The sequence below is a fragment of the Numenius arquata genome, chromosome 2, assembly GCF_964106895.1.
Source record: "Numenius arquata chromosome 2, bNumArq3.hap1.1, whole genome shotgun sequence".
Taxonomy (NCBI): domain Eukaryota; kingdom Metazoa; phylum Chordata; class Aves; order Charadriiformes; family Scolopacidae; genus Numenius; species Numenius arquata.
Genome location: NC_133577.1, coordinates 14,010,144 through 14,032,582, shown reverse-complemented (window position 1 = coordinate 14,032,582; position 22,439 = coordinate 14,010,144). Strand labels below are relative to the sequence as shown.

The following is a 22,439-nucleotide window of genomic DNA, read 5'->3' as shown; positions in this document are numbered from 1 at the left end:
TCTACTGAATTGCTTGAATTGTACCTTAGTTTTTCATTTGTGGTGGTAATTTTGAGTAAAACTTCTATAAAATTGCCACTACTACTTTGATAGTAGTGAAATGGTAAGTTTGAGTTCATTTGATGATTTACCAAGCTAAAAATTATGCTACAGTGGAACCTGAGGCTTAAAATAAAAATTGAGAACACTGTTCTTAGAAGGATTATATTGCAAAATACTTAGAGTAGCATTGAGAGGATAGTTATTGACGGCTCATATGTTGGAAGCTAACTTTAAAAATCTTGTGTCATTTTGAATAGAAAAGATTTAAGATTTCTCTCTACTTATGCCTTTGAGCAGACTTCAGGGAAACTCTCCTGACACGTATTTATTGCATTGTGTTTGAATTAGGATTCAGACACTGCTAGCTGAAATATTTAAAAAGCAATAGGAGCAGTGCTGCTTGTGAATGTCACTTTGGGTATTTAGAAGACTTTCCAGCTTGTGACCACTACCACTGTGAGCCTGGGGACAGATTGTCATGTCAAGTTGGTATACACACAGACATAAACTTGTATCTACCACCATGATTTGAGGTCTAAGTTTCTATATTTTGTTTATATAATGGAAGTGTTGGTACTTCTAATCCATGACCCCCCTAAGCATTTCAGTGAGTGACTTCGCCGGTAAATACTTCAAAAGGCTGCATGAGCAAAAAAACCCCTATGATATACCTACATCACTCTATTAATAAAACACCTAGCAGTGAACTAAACTTTCTCCAAAAGGATGTTTGGAAGATGGAGTCATTTCCATAATTGGTACAAGGCAAAATAGTGGGAGAAGCAGAAGAGTGGATTTAAGTCTCATCCGCAAGTTAAGGGTTGAAGGATTGTGTCCAAGAGGAGGAGATAATATCAGTATAGACCACAGTAAAATCTGTGGGAGAAATATCCAGTAGTCAATGATTAAAAATAACTAAAGAAAACTTGTTTGGCAGGCAAGAGTTAAGGGAAGCATTTTAGGTCATGGTCTGGGAATAAAGAGAGACTTCTGGACCTAGCAAAGAATTGCTTTGTAGTCAAAAATCCATGTTGACAGCCAAGAATTGATTGGCTGTGTTCTTTGAAAACATTAAATTGTCCTTCTTATTAGATATCTATGGTTCTTTATGCTTTCATAAGTTAAACTAAATAGGTATATAAATTCACTTAACATCTAGTCCAGAACATCACATTTGTTAATGCTGCTGTTGGCAATGTCTGTACTAAATATTTGGACACTGGGAAGAGACATTGTTCTTACTACAAGTATTCCTCTGTTCTAGGAGCTTAGAATGGCCCTGCCTTTAGTCTTGGCCAAGAAGCTATGGACATAAGAGGAAAAACCTGTTAATTATTAATATTATGATATAGTATGTGCTACCAAAAGGATGGATGAGGTATGATATTTGTAATAACATGTTAAAATTTGATGTTAAAATCTGATGTCAAAACTAAAATTAGTCAAAATTAAAATTAAATGGTGACAGATGAGCAGGACTCAAAAGCATTGCCCTGGTTTGAGGTAAAACAGAACCAATTTTCTGTTCAGTAATTTTACTTCTAACTAAACTCTGAAATCAACAGCATATTGTTTGGAAATTGTTCACTCTCACAGTGATAAGACATGATTATACCGAGGAATGGTATGTAGAGGGGCTCTTGCTTATAGTTATTGCTATAACAACCAAGGTCAGCTAACTTCATTATTTGTCCCTTTGGAGGGTCGGAAGTGGAGAAGCGTGGAGGGGTCACACCTGTAGGGAGGAGCGGACAGGACAGGTGACCCAAAACTGACCACAGGGTATTCTATCCCATCTGCATCATGCTCGGTATAAAAGCTGAGGGATCAAAGGGTCAACTCTTTCTTCAATGGCCGACAATTGAGGACCCGGTTTGTCTGTCTTTGATCCCAGTCTGAGCATTCCTGACTCCAGCACCAGGATCCAGCTCCTGGCCGTCACCAGATCCAGTCTGGGACTTTTCCCAGTGCCTGCTGATGATGTGATCATCATCCTGGGAGCTTGATACAGTTTTATATATACTGTATAGCTTTTTTCTTTTTTTATTATTTTTCTTCTTATTGTTTATTATTTCATTATTTATTAATATTTTCATTAAAGTAGTTTATCTTTCTAAATTCATAAATCTCCTTATCTCTTCCTTCCCTCTCTTGTTTTAGAGGGGGCAGGGAGGGACCATCTGTCATTCTGATTGGCCAAAACCACAACAAGTATATACCAGAATACAAAAATTTTGCCTCTGTGTTTTGATGAAGATCTTTCAAAATATATCTTTTCCTGGGTTTACTCTTCTGTATATAGTCTTTGTAGAAACTTCAGTGAGTTAGCAGTTGCCACCTGTTTCACTGTCTCTTGTGTAGTCAGAGGAACCATTATGCAAATGTATTTGTAGCAATTTCCTACTCTTTGCCTTTGTGTTCTACCATTCTCCTTCCCTTCCATTTCACCTAAAAAGTACCAGATTAGTCACCAGTCTGCATTGTTACTGCTGAAATACAGCTTTTTAGGCTGTAATAACCTGGATCAGAAAACGAAGTGAGTAAAATAAAGGAAAGCCTGTAGTCTTGTTAGTTTTCTGAAATTACTGTTTAGTCTAAATTGATGGTTTTACCTCTTCATTTAACTGCATGTTTTGCTGTCTGAATTGCGAATATAGAAACTTATTAAAACCAATTTTGTTTCCTGTTTGATTTTTAAATCGCAGATTTTTAAACCTCTTTCCATTTGTACTGCTTAATTACAATCTAACAAATGATTGCCTCTCACTGGCAGCTATGAGAAAATTCTACCAAATACAGCCTTTACAGAAAATTTGCTGGCACGTTTCATAGTTGTTTGGGAAATAGTGTATTTGTGCATGTTTGTGTAAGCAACTTTGAAGTTTAAGAGATATTTTGACTCCTAGCTATTATTGGTGTTGTTAGAAAATGGATCAGATACAAATAACCGCTTGCTATTAATTCCCTATTAGTTTCCATGCAAACTCGTTCAATAATTGTTTAATTTTAAAATATATAACACATACTCATTTAAGCAAAAAAAAAAGTAGTTTTGTGCTTTAGAATTGCTGCATCTTCCTGTATACAGAAACTAATTAGAGATCTACGTACTTTGGTGTTTTTCAAAACGGAGCTCCTTTTTTCACCCTATGAATCGAAGTTTTATTTTTTTTTAAGTTAACACTGAGTCATTTGGCTTCTGATGTTTAAAGGAGCTGAGCATTGTTTTGTAAACAAATGAATATTTAAGGAAGTTGAACTGCATTTATGTAGGAACTACTATTATTGGTAGATGCTTTGGAAGTTTAGAAATTCAGAGTCCAGGCAGTTGTGTAGTCACCATTTCAATGGAATTTTTAAAGCTGCAGTAGCAAACAGCAGTAGTAGTTTGCTGTAACCTGTTAAGCTAATATGATATTTGTAATAAGATCTAATGTAACTGTTCAAATACCATACCTAATGTTGTGCACTTCTACCCCCAACAGAAAAAGGACAAATGATTTTGCCCCCCATCCTCTCCCACCACTTGGGAAAGCATGAACTCTTATGAGTGTCAGGAGATGTAAAAACTGCTGAACTCCAGTGGTGTTAAATAATTTCATGATAATGCCGCCCAAATACTTTTTGGAGAAACATAAACTATCTGAATGCAACTTCTCAGCCTTCATTTTTATTTAAAAAAAATTAAAATGCTGAACAGTCAATACTGTTGCGCACTCAAAAATATTTGGTAACTTTGTATAATGTTAAGATTCCTAGAAAATTAGGAAAAAATAATGCATTTTCCAGTATTTTGGCATGTAAACGATCTCTTCCAATTTATCTTCCTGTCTTCCCATTCTCCTTCTCCAAGAGAAAGGAAGACCTTTGGGAAAAACCTTTTGGTAACCTTCCAGGACTGAGATCCTAGTGTCTTCATCTCTGAGGAGCCTTGCATTATTTTCAACCTTTTGACTAATGGAATGAAGCTAAATGTAGAGATTTGATTTTTTTTTTTTTCATTGCCTGGAAGTCATAGTTCTTTACTCTCTAGGGACACTTGATTTAGTTTCCATGCACAATATGTAATGTCTTCTGTCCGAGTAACCAGGTCAAACCATCTAGATACCAGCTAAATCAGCAAGCACTGTGTTTGATGCATACGTGTTGCAGCCAGTCTTCTGACTGTATCTGAGGTGGTGTGTGTTTTTTTTTTTTCCCCCTTATGCTATTTCCTTACTGCTAGTTTTCTTGCCTTCTCACCCATTAGCTGGCAGAAGGAGAATGCATCACAACAGGCTGGCTGGAATTCCCACAGTAAATCGTTACTAGTAATTTGATAGTATTTCCACCTGACAAATTTTAATCTCAGTTCTAAAGCCCTAGTTTGTTTTTGCTTGGTGCTGTTATTTGCATAGAGGAAAGTGGATCTGAAGTCTTAAGAAATATTATTCTTAATGGTATTGTTATTGCAACCATCAGTCCTGAGACATGGGGAAGAATAAAAACCTGCTCAGCTGAGTGATATAAACAAAGCAAGATGCTATGTGGGCCTAAAGCTTTTGAAAGAAACTCTATAATCCTGAAGTTGTTGAAGACTAGTGATATGATACCATATCAGGATTGGTATGAAGTCTGAAACTTTCCCAAAAGTATCTTGTAGATTTTTATTTTATCTTGTTTGGTAATATATAGATGCAAAAGATCAAAGTTAGTTTTGTAGACAGTGTTGACTGTGGTACTTACCAAATTTTTGAGTAACTCTTGCTAAATAGCTGTGTGTCTTGATACTCTGTTCTTCATGAAATTATTTCTGGGAGACACCATGCTTTTGTACGTGCAAGTAATAGTACTGATTAGGTCTAGATGCAGGTAAGATTGACAAACAAGAAAAAGTTGGGTGAAGCTGCTCTTGTACTGCTTTAGTCCTGCTTAGATATATCACTGGGACTTTATGGTACTCTGTAACTTGATGTAAATTAAATCTCTTTTTTTATCTGTTGTTGGATTGTATCCAGAGTTGGCAATGGTGAGTAATAACCACACAGACTTCTAATCTTTATATAATTAAAATACCGTTTGGAAATCTTGCCACCACTGTGTGTTTTTTCTATTATAATGGTTCTTGGGGACCACTATCAAAGCACAGACAAAAGTGTGTGCAAAGTAAGTGGTGTCTTTCCTGCCCATAAAAATAATTCGGGGTCTGATCAAGTAAAGTGGGAAACAGCTACATAGCAGTGACTGTAGCAAAGTATGCAGGTATAGTATGTAGCCCTGGAGGGCTATTTGCTACAGACTGGTATAGATAAGAAAAACGCTGTGAGTAATCTACTGACATTAGTGTTTTGTATGTAATTCAGATCAGTGCTGTATTTTTTTCTTTTGGACAGATACGGCTTTTTTTTCCTTAGAATTGTCAAACGTTTAAATACTAATGTCCTGGTTTGAAGTAAAACTGAACCAATTTTCTGTTCTGTAACTTTACATCCCAGCTAGGCCTCTAACTCTCCGAAATTAACGGCATATTGTGGAGAAAACTGCTCGTTCTCAGAGTGATAAGACCAATGTTTGTGCTCGGTGCCAAGGAGTGGTATGCAGAGAGGCCCTTGCTTATACTTACTGCTATAACAACCAAGGTCAGCCAATTTTCGTTATTTGCCCCTTAGAGGGTCGGAAACGGGCTGACCTTGGGTGTTACAGCTACAGTTTTGAGAAGTATCTAGGAATGAATTTTAAAAGCTGCCACAGTTAGAGTTGTCTTAATCTGGAGCTATTGTAACAGTGGCAAATCTGACAGGGGAACATGGTCCATATCTTGTGCAGTGTAATGACATGAAGATGTAAATATCTGCATGTTGATAGTTTGGAAGGTAATTTATATTACAAATGTATCTCTGTGTACGTAACTGACTTATGCTAGTGATTGAATTGATAGCTACAGGTTTTGCAACTGTCTCCTATGTCAGATGGGCCAAACACAGGTGAAGAACCCCCCCGGTATCCCCTAGGTCTACTTAGAGTAACTTAAAGAATTAAAAAAAAAAAGACTGCTCTTCTGAGGCTTTCGTAAATATTCTGAAATTAGTTTTCTCTTTCAAAATGTGACTTCTAAGGGCAGATAAGCTATAAATAATAGTAATAACTTAAAAAAAATATTTTAAAGTATATTTTGTGGGGAGAACTCACTAGTTGAAACACGTTACTTTTGCCTGGGGGGAGAAAGAAGTGTAAGCTTAGATCTGAAGTTTGTTTGCAAGAAATGCCTTCGGGAATTGTTGCCTCTTCCCACAAAGCAAAGTAAAATCAGTGTTATTATGTGATATTAAATTAGCATGATAATGTGCTTTTAGGTATGACCTGTACTAGTTCTAGCAGTTACGAAAATGAACACTGTTAGGACATGAATATATGACCTCTTCCTTCTCTCAGCCACAGCTTTTGTCTAGTCTTGTGTTTTGAAAAAGCAAGAAATGGGGAAAAAAAAAAAAAGGAAAAAAAGAAAAGGAAATACTAGTGTTTTCCAGGATTTCCTAGTGGCAGTGGGGAACACAGCAGCAGTATTCAAAGGTATAGCTGAGAAGCTATTAATTTATCCTATTTGTTCATGTTTGGAATAGGGATGAAGCAGGAATAGTAGAAAGAAATTCTTGGAAGTGAAGGAATAAGGATGGGTCTTTGATTAGAAAACTGGTCAAAGCAGACTGTTTCCTCTAGAGCTACCCTAAGTCTTAAGCAGAGAGTTTTTCCTGTCTTTGCCCAACTTGTCATTACTCATTATAATTTTTGTCTGTTTTGGGGACTACTATGTGGTAGATCATTACTGCTCAGTACAGTGAGCTCTCTTGCCTTAAGCACACATGCAAGTATAGGGGATTTGGAAAAACTGCATTCCCTGGGATGCTGCCTGTTTTGTGTGGTAAAGAAATGCTTAACATGTACTGAAACAGGCATGTAGTATTATGCTTCTATAGTCACTATTTAAGTGACATGCTTTTTCATCTCAGCATACCCCGCAAAACTGGGAGGCTTTGCATTGCTTTAGAAAAGAAGATTAATGCTGTTTAGGAGGATGATATTAATTTGAGATGAGAAGAATAATTTTAGCTACTAGGTGAAAAAGTGAAGATGACATAATCCTTGGGTAAAGGAACTAAATGGGACTAGCTGCAAGGACTGTTTTTATTTTTTTTATAACTGTAAGCACTATAAAAGAGGTCAAACTCTATTTTCAGATCTGCATATGAGGCTTCCGCTAATTTGTCAAAAAGAAACTTGCTTTGAATGTTTAAAGCTTGTGTGAATGTATTCGCAGTGCTGCATATTTACTGATTTCTGGAGAGAGAACTGGTTCAGGTGTCCTGGAAAATGTAAAAAGATTTTTTTCTTTAAAGAAATGCTCAAGTATTCTCAATATTGAATTTTTTACTGACTGGTTACAACAGTGCTTCCAGAAATATTTGCATCAGAAGTGCTTAAAGAAAACATTTGAGGGATAAAATTTGAAGGTTGGAGTAACTTGAGGAATCCATGGGCTCCTCCGTTTTTCTGGGTCATGCTTCTCTTGTTTTGAGGCAGAGTAGCTGTAAAGACTCAATTCAAGATAAGTGGGTAAACAAACAGGTTACATTTAATTCTGTTAGAAGTTGATGTTCAGGGAGAGGACTGGCAAAGTCTTTTGTTAGAAAACTACCTGTGTCAGTGCAGATAATTAACACGTTTTAAAATTCAGTTCCTGTAAACTTCTGAATTTCGCTTTCAGAAATTGCTTTTTGTCTATTTCAGCAAATAATAATTAACTCAAGCAAATGCAGAAGCATGAGCAAGGCTGAAGCAAATCTGCTCTGAAACTTCTGGTATTCCTCGCAGGAATATTTTTTTCCAATCTGGCAATTTGTGTAGTCAATCCATAGTTAATGCAAAGGGAATGATTTTACATTAAAAGTATTCTGATTTTGTGTAGGAGTGTATCATTTATGGAGACACCTCCTCCCACTCCATGTTTTAAGCTCCGTCTTTTTTTTCTAAAGCTATAAACTGTCAGTGGAGTACACATGAGTTCTTTGTATAGGAACCACGTTGATAAGAATGTCAAATACAAGGGAAAAAAACAGGTGAGGTAAGCTGGCTCTTTAAGAACTTCCGTGGTAGAACAAAATTAAATTACTAATTCTGTTCGGGGAAGAAAGCTGGTATTAAGTTTTCTGTATTATTCAACATCTGTTTAGTATATCTCTCATCACTTAGCTGGAGGTTATGCAGATACATTAGTCTGAGAGAAGAATGTGATTGAAGTTTAAAAGTTAAAATATTGCAGTGTGTTGAAGCAGACTTGTTCCCATTGTAGTTCTAGTTATATTTTATCTTGCCAGCTTAGAGGTTGAGCAGGAGATGTATGAGTTCTGATTTGCTTGAAACCTAATAGTCTCTTCAGCCTTTCAATTGTCTCTAGTGTGAATGCGTGCTTAAGAGTCCTTGTATCCACTTTGGTTTTGATCAGCAGTTTCTCAGTAAATTTAAAATTCTCACCCATTCTGCAAATTTTTCTTTTTTATTAATTTCTGGTGTATACTGAGAGAAGAAGTTGTACATTATACTCCCTGTCTTGCATGCATTTTTGGAATTATTTCCTTTCTTCCAAAAACTAAGGTGACACTTTAAAACAAGAGTAGTTCAGCTCTGACAAATTTTACTCCAGAAACCCTGGGCATACTATAATAATGGAATACTGACCACTTTGTGTAATTCATTTGGACTTAGGTTATTTCTGCTCAGTCTCCTGGAGGTTGGAGAATTTCCTTATTTTTGTATCAGAAGAAGGGGAATAACCACATTTGAAATACAGAACCTTTGCAACTAACAAATGAACCTTGTATAGAGAACTGAAAGAATCTGTGTTGCTGCTGCTGCTTCTATTTGATATTCATTATGGAAGTATAGAACTGATTTATGTGTGGGAGGGAAAATGAACAAGCTTTTGTTATCTCATAGTTGGTGTGAATCCAGGAAGTCTTGATACAGAGATCCTGGAAATTTTCGTTATACATAATTTCCCATTGACTCCTCCATATTTTGGCTACTGATCTTTTTATCTCTGTCACAGCAGATTTTAACATGCCTTGCATTATTCAGCTTGTTTCATCTAGAAGTAGTGTTTAAAAAGGAGAGAAAGCTCCTTGAAAAATGTGATCATTTGACTATGATGTTTATTTAAATTAACTTCGTTTCGTACTACTCCTGATACTTAACCTGCTAAAATAACTGCTTCATTATTCTCCATTGTCTCATTCATGAAGAATCCTTCAAATAACTGTAAGTTAAGCAGTTATAATTTTCATATTCTATGGGGATAAATAAGATGGGTGTTTTGACTCCTTTGTGGTGTTTATAAATGACTTTTTTGGTGATCAATCAGATCTAGATGATTAAATATGTTGAGTGCACTGGCTAGAAGCAGGATGTTAACCTGTTTGAATGTTGTAATAGTAATAGTGACAATGTTGGTTATGGTGGGTTTGTGGTTTTGTTTTTGTTTTTTTTTTTTTTCCCCCGTGTTCCATATGACGATTATTCCTTAACAGTACCAATTCCAGCTTTGGTCGGCCAGGAGTTGAATGCTACTGCCAGCATGACAGTGGAGCTGCAGTAATACAGCTTCAGTTCCTGATTAATGAGGTTAGTAAAATGATGTACATCTTCAGAGAAGATACACTCTGTATCTTCTTAAATTTCTTATTAAGCAAGCATCAAAATCAGCTAACACAAGTGACTCTTAGCATGAATGGCAAGTAGTAATAACAATTGTAAGTTAACTTTTTAATTTTAGAAAATGCTTGCCTAACTGCTGAAAATAACTTTGTCTCTAGAATACTCATTTGCTCGAAGTAAGGATTCTTTTTTCCTAGGAATATTTATTCATGTCATAGAGCATTGCAAGTTATCTCTTGAAGTAGTAAAGTATGTTTTCAACAGTACTAACTTTTTCAATGGTTAGTTAATTTTGATAGAGTTACTTTTAGACATGAGCTGAGCAAATATCCCTAATCTGATCCCTCAGTAATTTCAGGTGTGCTTTTTCTAGGAGTGTAGTAGCTGAGATGTGGCAGCAGTGCTGTTCTTGAGCTAAGTGGGGCCGGATTTGTAGAGGGACTTCTAGCTCAGAGGAATGGTGAGGTCAAACCTCACTATCTCTGTCAGCGCATAGATATTAGCAGATGAGTTCATTGCTTAATTTCTCTATGGAGGTGGGTATGAGGGAACTGATGCACACACACCAGAAAAAGATGCTCCTTCCCTATCCTTCCTTAGTATAGCACTGAACCAAATGTGAATGAGCTGAATGATAAGTGATCACATCAGTTATCTCATTGCTGCTACTTGGAACTTACACATGCTGTGATGTTGATGCATGTGCTTATTTTTTTTCATCCTGGAGGCAAATATGTAATATATTTCCACTATGATGATGATAAACTGTTACTAGGGTTATTGTGAAAATAAGTTGACTAAAACTTTTTCTTTCTCATAGGGAGCTCTTGTGAGTGCCTTGGCTGATGATACCTTACACCTGTGGAACTTACGTCAGAAGAGACCTGCTATACTTCATTCCCTCAAATTTAACAGAGAACGGTAAGGATTGGATTATTGCTTTGCCCCTTACCAACACACTATGTGCTATCTTAAGATCAGATTTATTAATGCAATCCAATTCATAACTTGTTAAATAATTGATTCTGGATTTATGTTGGGATTGACTTGCAGGCTATTATTTGTGAGTAGACACACTTGTGACCTAAACTGAGATGACTTTTCTATCACTTTGCATATTGCGTTGCTGAACATCAGTTTTCCCATCTTTAAAATGTGGAGGTATAGAAGACTTCCAATGTATGTCTCCAAAGGAATTTTAGAACAAAAAGTGTGTGTATGTACCAATGAGAGAAAAGGAAAATTAGTTCATTTTTTATAATTGGAAGGGTTTCTGCTCTTGATGCCGAATTGGAATTCTGCAGTGTTAGAGCTCCTCCTGTGTGTATCAGAGAAGCTGAAAAAAACATACATTTTGGCTAACAATTTTGAGACTTAAGTAATAGCGTTGTAAGCAAGCTAGAGAGATGTTTTAGATTAAATTTCTAAAAGTCAGTTGACAGCTATTTCTGAAAAAAAAGTGACCATTTTTTTTAATAACAAGTAGTCCTTCCCTTTTGGGAAGTAGCTCTTCTCTTCCAGTATGGGTAAAGTCTCAACTGGAATGGTATTTCTGCTTCTGAGCAGCGTGCTTCAGAGATGGACTGCTTGGGGAGCTCAAAGGATGCTAGCAAGAACACACAATAATCTGTGATTTGTACTCCTGTTGAATAGGGCAGGAAGTAATAAGCTTGAAGTAATGGTTAGCAATAGAAAGAGGTAAGATAAATATTTATGTAAAGCCTTCTAATGTAATGTCATTCAAAGTGCTAAACAGACTGTTGAGTACCGGGTTATAGAGTAACTCTGCCTCAAGAAAGTGAAAGTTCCTTTATGCATCATAAACGGAAAAAGGAGAGAAATGCAATTCACAACCTCTAGTTCAGTGAGGATTGTCCAACTATAGGAGATGCAGTGGTGTATCCAAACTGAATTTTCTCCCTCTCCCTTCCCCCTTCTTTCTTAAATGACTTTTTACCTTTTACCTATTTAAGTGTCAATATAAAATTTGGATTTGCAGCCTGAAATCACACTTGGACATTGGCTTCTAACTAAAGCTTTAAAATAAGTATCTGAGGAGGTGATTCTGATTGCATACAAATCTATTGAAAGCTGGTTTAGAGTCTTAGATGTATGTTTGTTTAAACAGAGTGGAAGTTTTAAACCATCCTCTTCCTGTAAATGTGGCATTCTAACTAGCAAAACCTTTCACGGGAAGTTGAACTCTGTGTGCTCGTACCAGAAAGAGGTGAAGGACTGGAAAGGAGTCTAGGTCACTCATTACTTCACTGAAGTGGTGAAGGTATAGTTTGAGACAAGGGCTTATTTTCTAGTACCTTCAGTCTTAAAGTATCCATTTTAATAGCGCATAGAATGAGCCAGAACACTGAAGATCGCAAACCATACATTGTCATAGCCTCTTATTAAGTACTGCTGGATGACTGTTAACTGTTGTAAAATACTCTGTTTTCTTTTTACTAGTTTATAAAACAAAGCTTTATAAAATAGAGTGTAATGTCATTACTATTTTGATTTTGAACTTTAGAGACTTGCACAAATTCACTGTTGAATAATTCTAAATAGGTGTCTGATAACTAAGAACTTAGTGTTATAATTGCACCTAATAGGCTTGATATGTTATGCGATTTTGAAGCAAATGGGCTTTGCTTCGATTAGTTTTATGATATATATTAACTACTAAGTTTGAGAAGAGTGTATGAATAAAGCTGGGTCTTCTCAATTAACAAGTGCTAAATTGTTAGATACCAAATTAAAGAAATCGTGTAAATAATTTAGTCGTAGGATTAAGATTTGCTCATAGGGATAACTAACTTCTCCAACAGGAATTATTTAAAATATTACATGCTACAACATAGAATAATATCTTCTCTAATGATACTTTAATTTGCTAGCTGGTGTAGGGAAATTCAATATTTTGGAAATTAGTTTGGGTAAAAGAATAAATAACTTAAACTGGAAAAACTGTCCGTGCAGGGGAAACAAAGCCAAATCTTACTACATGACTGAAGTGACTATTCCAGTTATACCATTATTTGCTCTAGGACTCTGTAGATGTTAAGGCTTAAAATTATATACCTGACTGGCATATAACTGGAACTTCCAGAGTTCCTGGAAATGTGCTGATATTGCAGAAAAGCAGTATTTGTGTCCTGTTTAGTAGGGGTTAAGTTCAACATGGCACAGGCCTATTTTTCTTCAGATTTTTTTCCTTAATGTGTAAGGATTAGATGTTAACTAGAAGGTTGCTTGTAGCATAGAAAGCCAACTGTAGCAGTTGGCTACTCAGATTAAAGGATATTCCAGTCTTGAAAATTATTACTGAACCATGCTTAAGGAAAAAAAATATAAGGCTATGACTTGTTAAAGAATTCTGTGTTCTCCTGGTGCAGCCTTTTACCAGCTCTGGCTTATTTCCTGCTTTTAGCCATATGGAAGAATTACTGTCCAATGTTTAACAATGTGATTTCTAGATGTCATATTTGTTTCTCCTGTTGGTGATTTAGTTTGGCTAGCTTACTTTCAGGCCAGCTTTGGACATTTTTCAGATAAGGAATAAAAGACTAGCTTGTTTACAAACGCTTGTGTTAAGTATTTTGTATACTTACTTGAAAACTGGAGTATTAAATTACCTGTAAATTAATTCAGACTGCAGTATGACTGGAAAGCACTGTGAATTCCTGATTTCTACTCATGAATTTTAAGAACAGGGAGTGGTAAGAGTTGCTTTTTAATTTAAAATAATTGCATGCCCGTTACAGATTTTGTTCTGAGCTGGGGAAAATGTCTTTATTGGGTAACTTGCAACTCTTCAGATTTGAGCAAACATTTCTTCAAAAGTAGTGGCCAAGAGTCTTTAAAGATGCTGCTTTCTGCTGAATGTTTAAATGAGTTGAGTATCTGTAGGCATGAAACTGACAATTTAATAGATTCATAGCTCTTGACTTCCTTTTTTACCAGTGATAGTTAGTAATTTGAAGCAAGACTGGTGATTGAAGTTTTTGATGTATAACAAATCTGTTATTTGAAATTACTGGCAGATGTCAGAAGCACAGTTTTGCAAGTTTTCTAGCCATTTGTTCCTATTGCGTTTGTGTGGGTTTTGCAGCTGCTTCACGTTCTAGTTACCAAACAAAAGTTAAAGATACTAAACCTATGTCATAGTAAGCTTGGCCACTCTTCCTCAACTGTGGGAAGCAGTGTGTAGGGGCCAGGAAAAAAATGCATAATGATGCTGATATTGCGGGGGTTGCTTGCATGACTTGTTATGCAAGTTGAAAGTGTGTAAGTAGTACATCTTTGCACAACGCAAAATTCAGTGTAAACTTCCCTCTCTAAGATTTCTTCAGGGAATCACAATGTAGTTTCTCTGTCATCTACATACCTGTGTAAATATCCTACACATAATAGAAGTGTTGTGTGTTCCCATGTAATGCAAGCCTCATGACAAATTTGTTTTGCCTCAGTAGCAAATGTTGATGTTAGGCTAGATTAACTCTAAAATAAGCATAGCTAACACTTCTTATTAGAGTAAATATTGAAAGCATGTTCTGTGGTAGATACTCAATCTGGCTTTAGTTTTCTTGCTATGCAGGAACTGTTAAACTTTGTGCTGATCTAAGGTGTGAAAGTTCAAATGCACATCACTAATGTGCTAGACTTTCACAGAACCAATTTAAGAGGGTGAAGTGATAGACTAACTTGATTTAAAAAACAAACAAAAAAAACCCCCAAAAAACAAACAAATAAAACCAGCCACAAAACCCAACCAAAAGCAAACAAAAAAACCCCAACAAACCAATAGTGGTGTGGGCTGACCAATTTGAGTCTCCTTTGCTGCAAACAAAACCCCGAACCAATCTGCTTTACATACAAGTATGAAAAATTTGTTTAGTTATCAAAGACTTGCATCTTTCCTGAGCTGAGATTACCTGTTCTAATGCCAAAGAAATAGTTGACTTGCTTTGTGACTTAGCATAAAGAACAAGAACCAGAATCGTAGTGTAAAAATAGAACTGAGTGTTTAGTGTGTGAGTGCTTTTCATATCGATCACTGAATGCATTGATAGCAGTTTAATTTTTAATATGTCAACTTGTGTGCTGTGGTATTTGAATGGTTTTCTTCACTATGAAACTGCGTGATTCAGAGTGACAAGATGTGGGAGAATGGCTAGCTGAGAAGGGTCACGTAGACATGATCCAGCTGGCCGAGCAAAAGCTTGAGAAACATCGGATTCAGCCCCCGTAACTACTGGGCTGGTAAAGACACCTTGTCCTTGACTATAATTGTTGTATGATAACAGAGAGGTTGCAGCTGCTTAGGCATGGGAAAAGAGGATGAAAGTAACTGTAAAGAAGGAACCAAGGGCGGAGTTGATCTTTCTAAGAACTAACCAATCATGAGCTTAACTTTTGTAATATGTATGAGCTAATTATGTTAGAACATAAAAGGCCACTGTGTGAATCAATAAACGAAGCTTGCTGATCACTCATATTGAGTGGCCCTGTCTTCCCTCCGTCGCGACAACAAGATTATTCTTTAAGAATTGCTGGCTTTGTATCCTGCTGTAAACAGCAACTTCAGCATTGTGTTCAAAACACAAACTCTGTCTACAGAGAGTGAGTGGCGAAAAAAAAACCCACACTTGTATTGAATTCTTATTAATAAACAAGACAACTTTTTTGTAACCCATACCATACCTCGTTAGATACTGTAACTTTACACCCTGCCCGTGCATTAGCAGACATTAGTTGTGAGAGAATTTTTTCTTCCACCTCACTGAATTTATAAACTGACCAATTCTGCCACTTTGTGGATAGCAGAAGGACATACAGGTTTTCTTGCCTGTGAGAGCAGGTCATGATAGATATTATTGTTTGTGGGGTTTTGGTTTTGGGGTTTTTTTCTTCTTCTTTCTGTTGATGAATATCACTGTTTCACTTCCAGCCAGTGTTTAAGGGCTGGCTTTTTCCCCTTTATCCTATGTATTTTGCGGTAGGATTATAGTATAACTAACAGAAGGATTACAGATACATATCCAAACGATACTTCTGAGAAGCTAAATATTTTAGAATCTTTGGAGAGTCGATATATCAAGTACAAGTTTAATATAGCATCAAACCTAAGTTTTTCCACACATAGCTATGTTTTTTACATTTTTTTTTAAACTGGCTTTCTTCTTGAGAGTGAAAGGAAATGATCACCAGCTCCGCTCACCTTTATGGTGTCGCATAAAGCCTTTGTTTACCTGGTGGGCTTAAAAATGTTACTCAATGGTGATCTGCTAGGTGATGCATTTAGGACTTTTATCTTGTTTCAAGAAGTTAGTTACTCCTCGACTGTCTGGATTTGCTGCAGATGTGAAAGTCTCTTTCATGCAAGATCAGATTCCTTTAAAAAATGTTTTCTTGAGGCCATGCATGCAGAGTCCCACATGTTGGTGTGATTGATGGAACTGCAGTTACATCAGTTACCTTCTGCCTTTGGCAATAAGGCAGAATGGAAGTGCTGAGTCCTATTACTCTGAGATTTCTGGTTTCTAAAAAACAGCCCGCATTGTCCTGTTTGCTATTTTCCTTGCATGCTGATGACTTTCATAGTAGTATGAGGCACATACTGGCAAACTGCCATGTTCCTGGGCAGAAATAGACCTCTAGTCTTTAATCCCTGCCTATCTGACAGACTTTAATCTATCATTGATGGGCATAATTCTTCTGTCTTCTGTGGGAAAGCTACATATTTGACATGGCTGGTTTTTTTTAAAGTTGTAGTGTGTGACTTCCCAGATGAAATGTTCAGCCTGAACTGCATGTGTTAGAGCAAGTTACCTGAGTGTCTTCTGATGCCAAAGGTGGTAGGTTACTTTTTGAGTCATGTCAGATATACCACCAGGAGCTCATAAATGTGTAGTGCAGGAGACTTTTTCGGTGGTTAGAGGTCCTCAAATCTTGAGGATATTTTGTGTGAATTCCTTCAATATTGAAAAATTTTCATAGTGTTCAAATCAGTTGCCTCAAAAGGCATGTGTGTATTGGTCTTTTGTCAGCATTACAAGCAGTGAAACAGCCCTTTCTGCTTGCATGGAAATAAAAACGTGGAAACATCTTGTTAGGTCCCAGTCCAACTGTTGGTCCGGGAGGGTTCTGTCAGGTTCTCACATCCCTTTCGAGTGAAGTACAGCTTACAAAGCCATCTTAAAATGGAGAGGTAAAATGGGACTCCATAAAGGAAAGAACATGTAGGCTGTGAAATATATTAGGAACACTGTATCATAAAAATACAGATACCTGCAGCAACCTAAAAAAACCTCTAAAATTGAGCCTTTTTCTGGAAAATTATCTAAATGGCCCTAGTATTGATCACATCAGTGGTGAAAATTTTATTTCTGTTCTTGGCTCTTGCTTCCCCATTACTTCATCTTGACACCACAACTCAGATACTGAACAACAGGCACTTCTCAGCTGCCTTTAGAGGCAGCACTACCAAGTAAATGTATTTGGAGAAGCATCATTTGGAGTGCTGTTATAGGCTATAAATGGAATTGAAGTACCTGCTCCAGTTTCTGTGATATTCTGCATTTATCCATGTGGTCGTTTGGGGGATCAATTCTGGGAGGCATTGAAGAGGGATTCTTCCTCTGTATGTACCTTCTGCCCCTTCAGGCCTTTTTTTGTACAGGTAAGTATTTTAAGCTTATTGCAGTTAACAGATCTGGAAATAGACCCCTTGCAGCAGTCTGGCAAAATCACAGCCACTGCTTGCTTCCATCAGTGTGTCGTTCTGACACTGGCTCATGACTTTTGATGCCCGTTGAAGACTTGACAAGAGACCATGTACATGGAGTCTGGGCTAATGTAAGAATTAAACTTTTCAGCTTTCAGAATTTTACATGGTGGGTATCTCACGCATGAAAGGTTGAAGATAGAGGTATGCAGAATACAGCTTTAGTAGCTTAACACTTTTCTTTTTTACAAAATTTTTATTTTGTGTATATGATAATGATGTGAGGAGCTAGTGTAATTACAGTAACTGCTTATAATGAAAGCCTGAGGTTCTAGAAATAGTTTTAGTGACTTAAAAATAAAACCTGTTATCAATGTTTGTCATTCATCAAAGTATTTGTCACTGTTCTTTGTTAAAGCAGTGGAAAATTCTGAAGAACATATAATACTTCATTACGCAGTAGACTAAGGAAAGGTAAAGATTAATTTAGAAGGATTTCTGTTGTCATAATAATACACTCAAGATAACAGCCTGTCATTTTTACTTAGTATTTCTCTTAAAAGTCTAATTCTTACATATCAAAGAATACAATTTATTAAATTAATATTTCTGTAATTAAATTCGTGTAAGGAATAGTATCACTTGCTATAATAATAACTATTTTGATACTCATTGTGAAACAACAACAATTAAGACTTTTCTTAAGTAACTTTGACAGGTTATCAGAAAAGACACATGGTCTGCAGTTACGGAAGGAAATCCTTTCAGTAGGTTTACAAACAGCTTCTTAAAGACTCTCCTGTCACTGCTAATACTCTCCCATAAGCAATAGCACAACTTATATTTTCAGTACAGTAAGAACAAGAAATACTTTGTGAGGGTTTTACTTTTATCAATGTTTTCCACTGCTAGTCTGCTACTGGGTTTTCTGTATATAACTTTTATTGAACTACTGATTCAGTTCCTACAAACTCATTTCACAGGAAAGTGAAATTTCTTGCGGATTTTTCGGAAGGGAAGAACAGGGAAAGGAGTGGCTTTGCAAATATGTATGCAGTGAGGAGGAGGGTCTTGTGCTTAGGAAAGTACAGCTACAGTAGAGTTTAGGACTACCCTGACTGTTTTGGGGTTGCATAACAGTACCTCATTTTAGCAGTGATGTTGGCATATATTAATATCATACTGTAGATTTCAGATTAAAAAAAAACTCTTTAAAGCATTGGGGTTTTTTCTATAAAGGCTTTTTTTTCTTTATACAGGTATGGGGAAGTGAAATATTTGGAATCAAGTGCTGTGCACAATACTTGGTTTATGCTAAAAGTTCAGTGTTTTTCATAAAATGTGCTATACTTCCTAAGGTAGCTGAAACTTCTTTGCATATAACACGAGGGATCTGTTGTGCCATGAAAGAGCTGCCTGCAAAAGCCTCCTTTCTGTAATCACTGGCTCAGGCAGTCCCAGGCTATCTCTTTAGATGCACAAAACTGGTCTGTTTTTTATAGGTGCTTCTGTTCTAGTATTTTTGGCCGGAATGGCTTGATACAGGAGAAGAAGAGTATGGTACTCTGAACTGATAAATTGTTTCCAGGCACTTGGGATTTGTGTGCAAGGAATACTTACAGTCAACCCAGATTTTTGCATCTATAGTCCTTTCAATCTATTCCCAACAATTGATTGTATTTTCCACATTTATGTATGGATACATTTGTGGGTATGTGAGGGAAGAATGCTTGGGTTGTAGAAAGGGCCAGAGTGTTATATGGCAACTTCAACTTCTGTTGGTCTTAAAGTATGTTGTGGATGGAGTATATTCTAATCTTCTGGTGGCAGAAAGATAGGTTTCTGAGAGAAAAATCTGCATTTTTTCAGGGAAAAAAAATATGCTGTGCCTGGCAAGGTGTTAAATAAGCAAGTATTGCCTCACCACCAAGAAGACCCTGACCTTTTGTTTCCATCTTCCAAAATAAGTTTGAATCTGTTTAATGCTCAGTCCAGTTTTCAACAGAGTGAGCAAGACCAAATGCAGCCTGTGTTGACATGCTAGTAGGTTGACGCTGGTCCTTCAGATGGTCATAGCTTCACTGAATTTTAGTTTTTAAGAGGGCTGTAACATTTCCAATGTTGTTTAAAATCTACATAGTTTAAGATGAAGCCTTAATCACTGAAGAGAGGGAATCTCAGTATGTGAACTTTTATGTTGGAAATGTTACTCTATAAATTGCTAAAGTCAATGCAGTTATCTGAAATGAATCACTTTCAGGAATCCAATTATATTTTTGTCTAAAGTTGGAGGACCTGATTTTTCTATTAAGAAAATAAAGAAATAGCAAATAAAATTATATTTCAAATGGAGTAACATTCACCACATTCAAGGTGAAATGGTGATTCTTTCATTATAGCAGATTCAGCATGACAAATTCCTTTTGGATTTAACTAGTCATCAGTTGTTCTGGGAAACACAAAAGCTCTTAAGAATATTTTTTAGGTTATATAGAAATCAGACAAAACTTCTTTCTGATTGTAGAACACTGGCAAAAGCACACTTTGAAGGACAAGGTTAAGAACCCTGTTTTATATTTGCTGAAACTTAACAACTTTGAAGTCTCTTCAACCTCCTGCCTTTGATAGTTTGAAAACATTTTGTGAAATTACTTATTCAACTCTAATTTACTCTTGGTGTGGAATCCTTTCATTGCTTGCTAACTCTTAACAAAATTAATCTTGCTCGCACAGAGGAGACAGTAAATTGAATATGATTGTGTATTCAAGGAGAGTGTCAGGTGTCTTGAGGAGCTGGACACTTTAAGTGTTGCCTTTTTGCCATAGCAATCAAAGTTGCAGCTGCATCTTGTATTTTTGCCCACCTTTAAATGACATGACATAGATTGTTACTTATAATTAAAGTGTTGGATAACTGTTATTGATGATATTAACACACAGATCAAGACAAATAGGCACATGACCCTGCTCCTGAATATTATTTTTGGCTGCTAGGCTGTGTTCTTAGATCCAACAGATTTGGCTGCCATCTCCTTCTGGCACGTGGAGTCCTGGTACAAAAAGAAGCTGTGGTGTTGCAGAGTGCTGAGGGTTTATATTTTCATGCTGCATCTCTTTTCCCTTCCCATGACCTGCTTTTAGTGGGAGAGCTCTGTTACTGGGCCGTGAGGTTTTGGGCCTGCCTAGGAAGTCTGTGCAAATTACTGTGCTTAGTAAAAATGTTATGACCTCTATAGGTTCAATGAGTTGGAAGAGCATTTTCAATCTTGTATATAGTTATGTTTTCTGATAAACATCAATGAAAAAGTTAGTGCAGCCTTTTGGCTTAAATATTCAAGCACAAGAAATCAAGGAAGTTAAAAAGTGGATAAATTAAAGATTTGCTTGAGCAAACTGTATTGCCTAACTAGAGAGAAATTAGTGATATCAAAAGTGAAGTGGTACACTTTTGATCCAGGTACTATTACTACAGAAGCCTTGGCTTTTGAAACCTGTAATAGAAATTAACATCTTTTCCAGCCATTAGCAATTTTTTTCATTGCTGCTGTTTGCTTTTGTGCTGAAGTTGTGTGTGTATATACAGCATCTAATGTAAAGGATCTAAAGCTGTTCTTTGCATAAATAGTTATTAACGGGCTTGTGAAGTGATGCATGGATTTGGCAAGAAGGGAGTCCAACTGGGAGAAAATAAGAACAAAAAAAAAATTCTGTAAAGCTAAGGATTAGAGCTGACAGAACAAATTTCCATGGGATAATTCTTTTACCTTATTACGGAAACATTTCTGAAATCCCAAGTTTGATAGTCTAAGTAGTTTGGCAAGTTCTTTCAATATTGGACACTGTCAGATTAAAATGGTTTGTAGAGTTTAGTTTCCAGAAAGTCTCTAGAAATTTCAAGTTAGTATTTCTGTTGTATAGAAAGCCAGATACTTTAGAAGCTTCAGTTCCTACAGGCATTATATCCTTATTGCTTTTGAAGAAATAGTAAACAGTAAGCAGGACCCAAGAGGACAGAAATAACCAAGTTTTCAGATACTAATATTTGTGCTGGAGCTACGGTCAAAGAAGAGTTCTCTGCTTTGTCTCTGACAACCAGTCATTAGCTTTTGGGTTTTCTTCAGGTATTTCCTTCCAGCAGAAGAGAAAACCTATAAGGCAGGAAATTAAGAAGTGGTTTAAGTAAACTAATAGCCCCAAATTTAAAAATTATTTTAAATTACCTTTATAATTGTTTAGGATTGGGTTCAGGTTTGCTCTTTCAGAGATACTTTGGGTTACATGTAAACTTAACATTTCTTATGCTTTATTTTCTGCTTTTGTCTACTCACTCAAAACCAGCTAAATCTGCTACTTCTCAAAGGAGGCTACTTCTAAAATACTTTGCTCTTTAGAACTTGTAATTCAAATAGATTCAAGTAGCTTTCAAAGGGAGATTTATAGATTGCAACATAGGAGTATGATAAGTTTAAAATGACAGCAGTCGAGTAAATACATTCAATACAGTAATTTTCAAAGGTGGCTCTGATTTTTTTTTTTAATCTGACTTAATTTTAGAGTAACTTGGTTTCTATTTCCTGTTTATTCAAAGTTTACATTATGCATCTCTTACTTTGTCATGTACTGGCTTTGCTACCTTTCTCTTTCTTATTTCGTGTCTTACTACTTCCTGTTTGCCTCTTGACATTTCTTTAATTCCTCCTTTGGTGGCTTTCTCTTTCAGGATAACGTTTTGTCATCTGCCTTTCCAAAGTAAATGGCTATATGTGGGCACCGAAAGAGGAAACATTCACATTGTCAACGTGGAATCATTTACTCTCTCAGGCTATGTCATCATGTGGAATAAAGCCATTGAACTGTGAGTGAAATCAAATGTGTCTGTTGAGGGGAGGGAACAGAAGTGTCCCAGATGTTATTAACATCAGTTGCACTGCACCAATTACATGATCAAAGTACATAAATAGTCACGTAAATACTTTTTATTCTCATAACT

At 36.3% G+C, this 22,439-nt stretch overlaps 1 protein-coding gene across 5 annotated transcripts in view; it reads left to right on the top strand.

Moving 5' to 3' along the window:
- STXBP5 (syntaxin binding protein 5) overlaps positions 1-22,439 on the top strand; it is a 106,950-nt gene that overhangs the window by 19,571 nt on the left and 64,940 nt on the right. For all 5 annotated transcript variants that reach the window (XM_074164047.1, XM_074164042.1, XM_074164034.1 and 2 more), the window contains exons 3-5: positions 9,615-9,696; positions 10,550-10,650; positions 22,170-22,304. In XM_074164047.1, the coding sequence (XP_074020148.1) occupies positions 9,615-9,696; positions 10,550-10,650; positions 22,170-22,304 (318 nt within the window). The remainder of the gene's footprint in view (positions 1-9,614; positions 9,697-10,549; positions 10,651-22,169; positions 22,305-22,439) is intronic.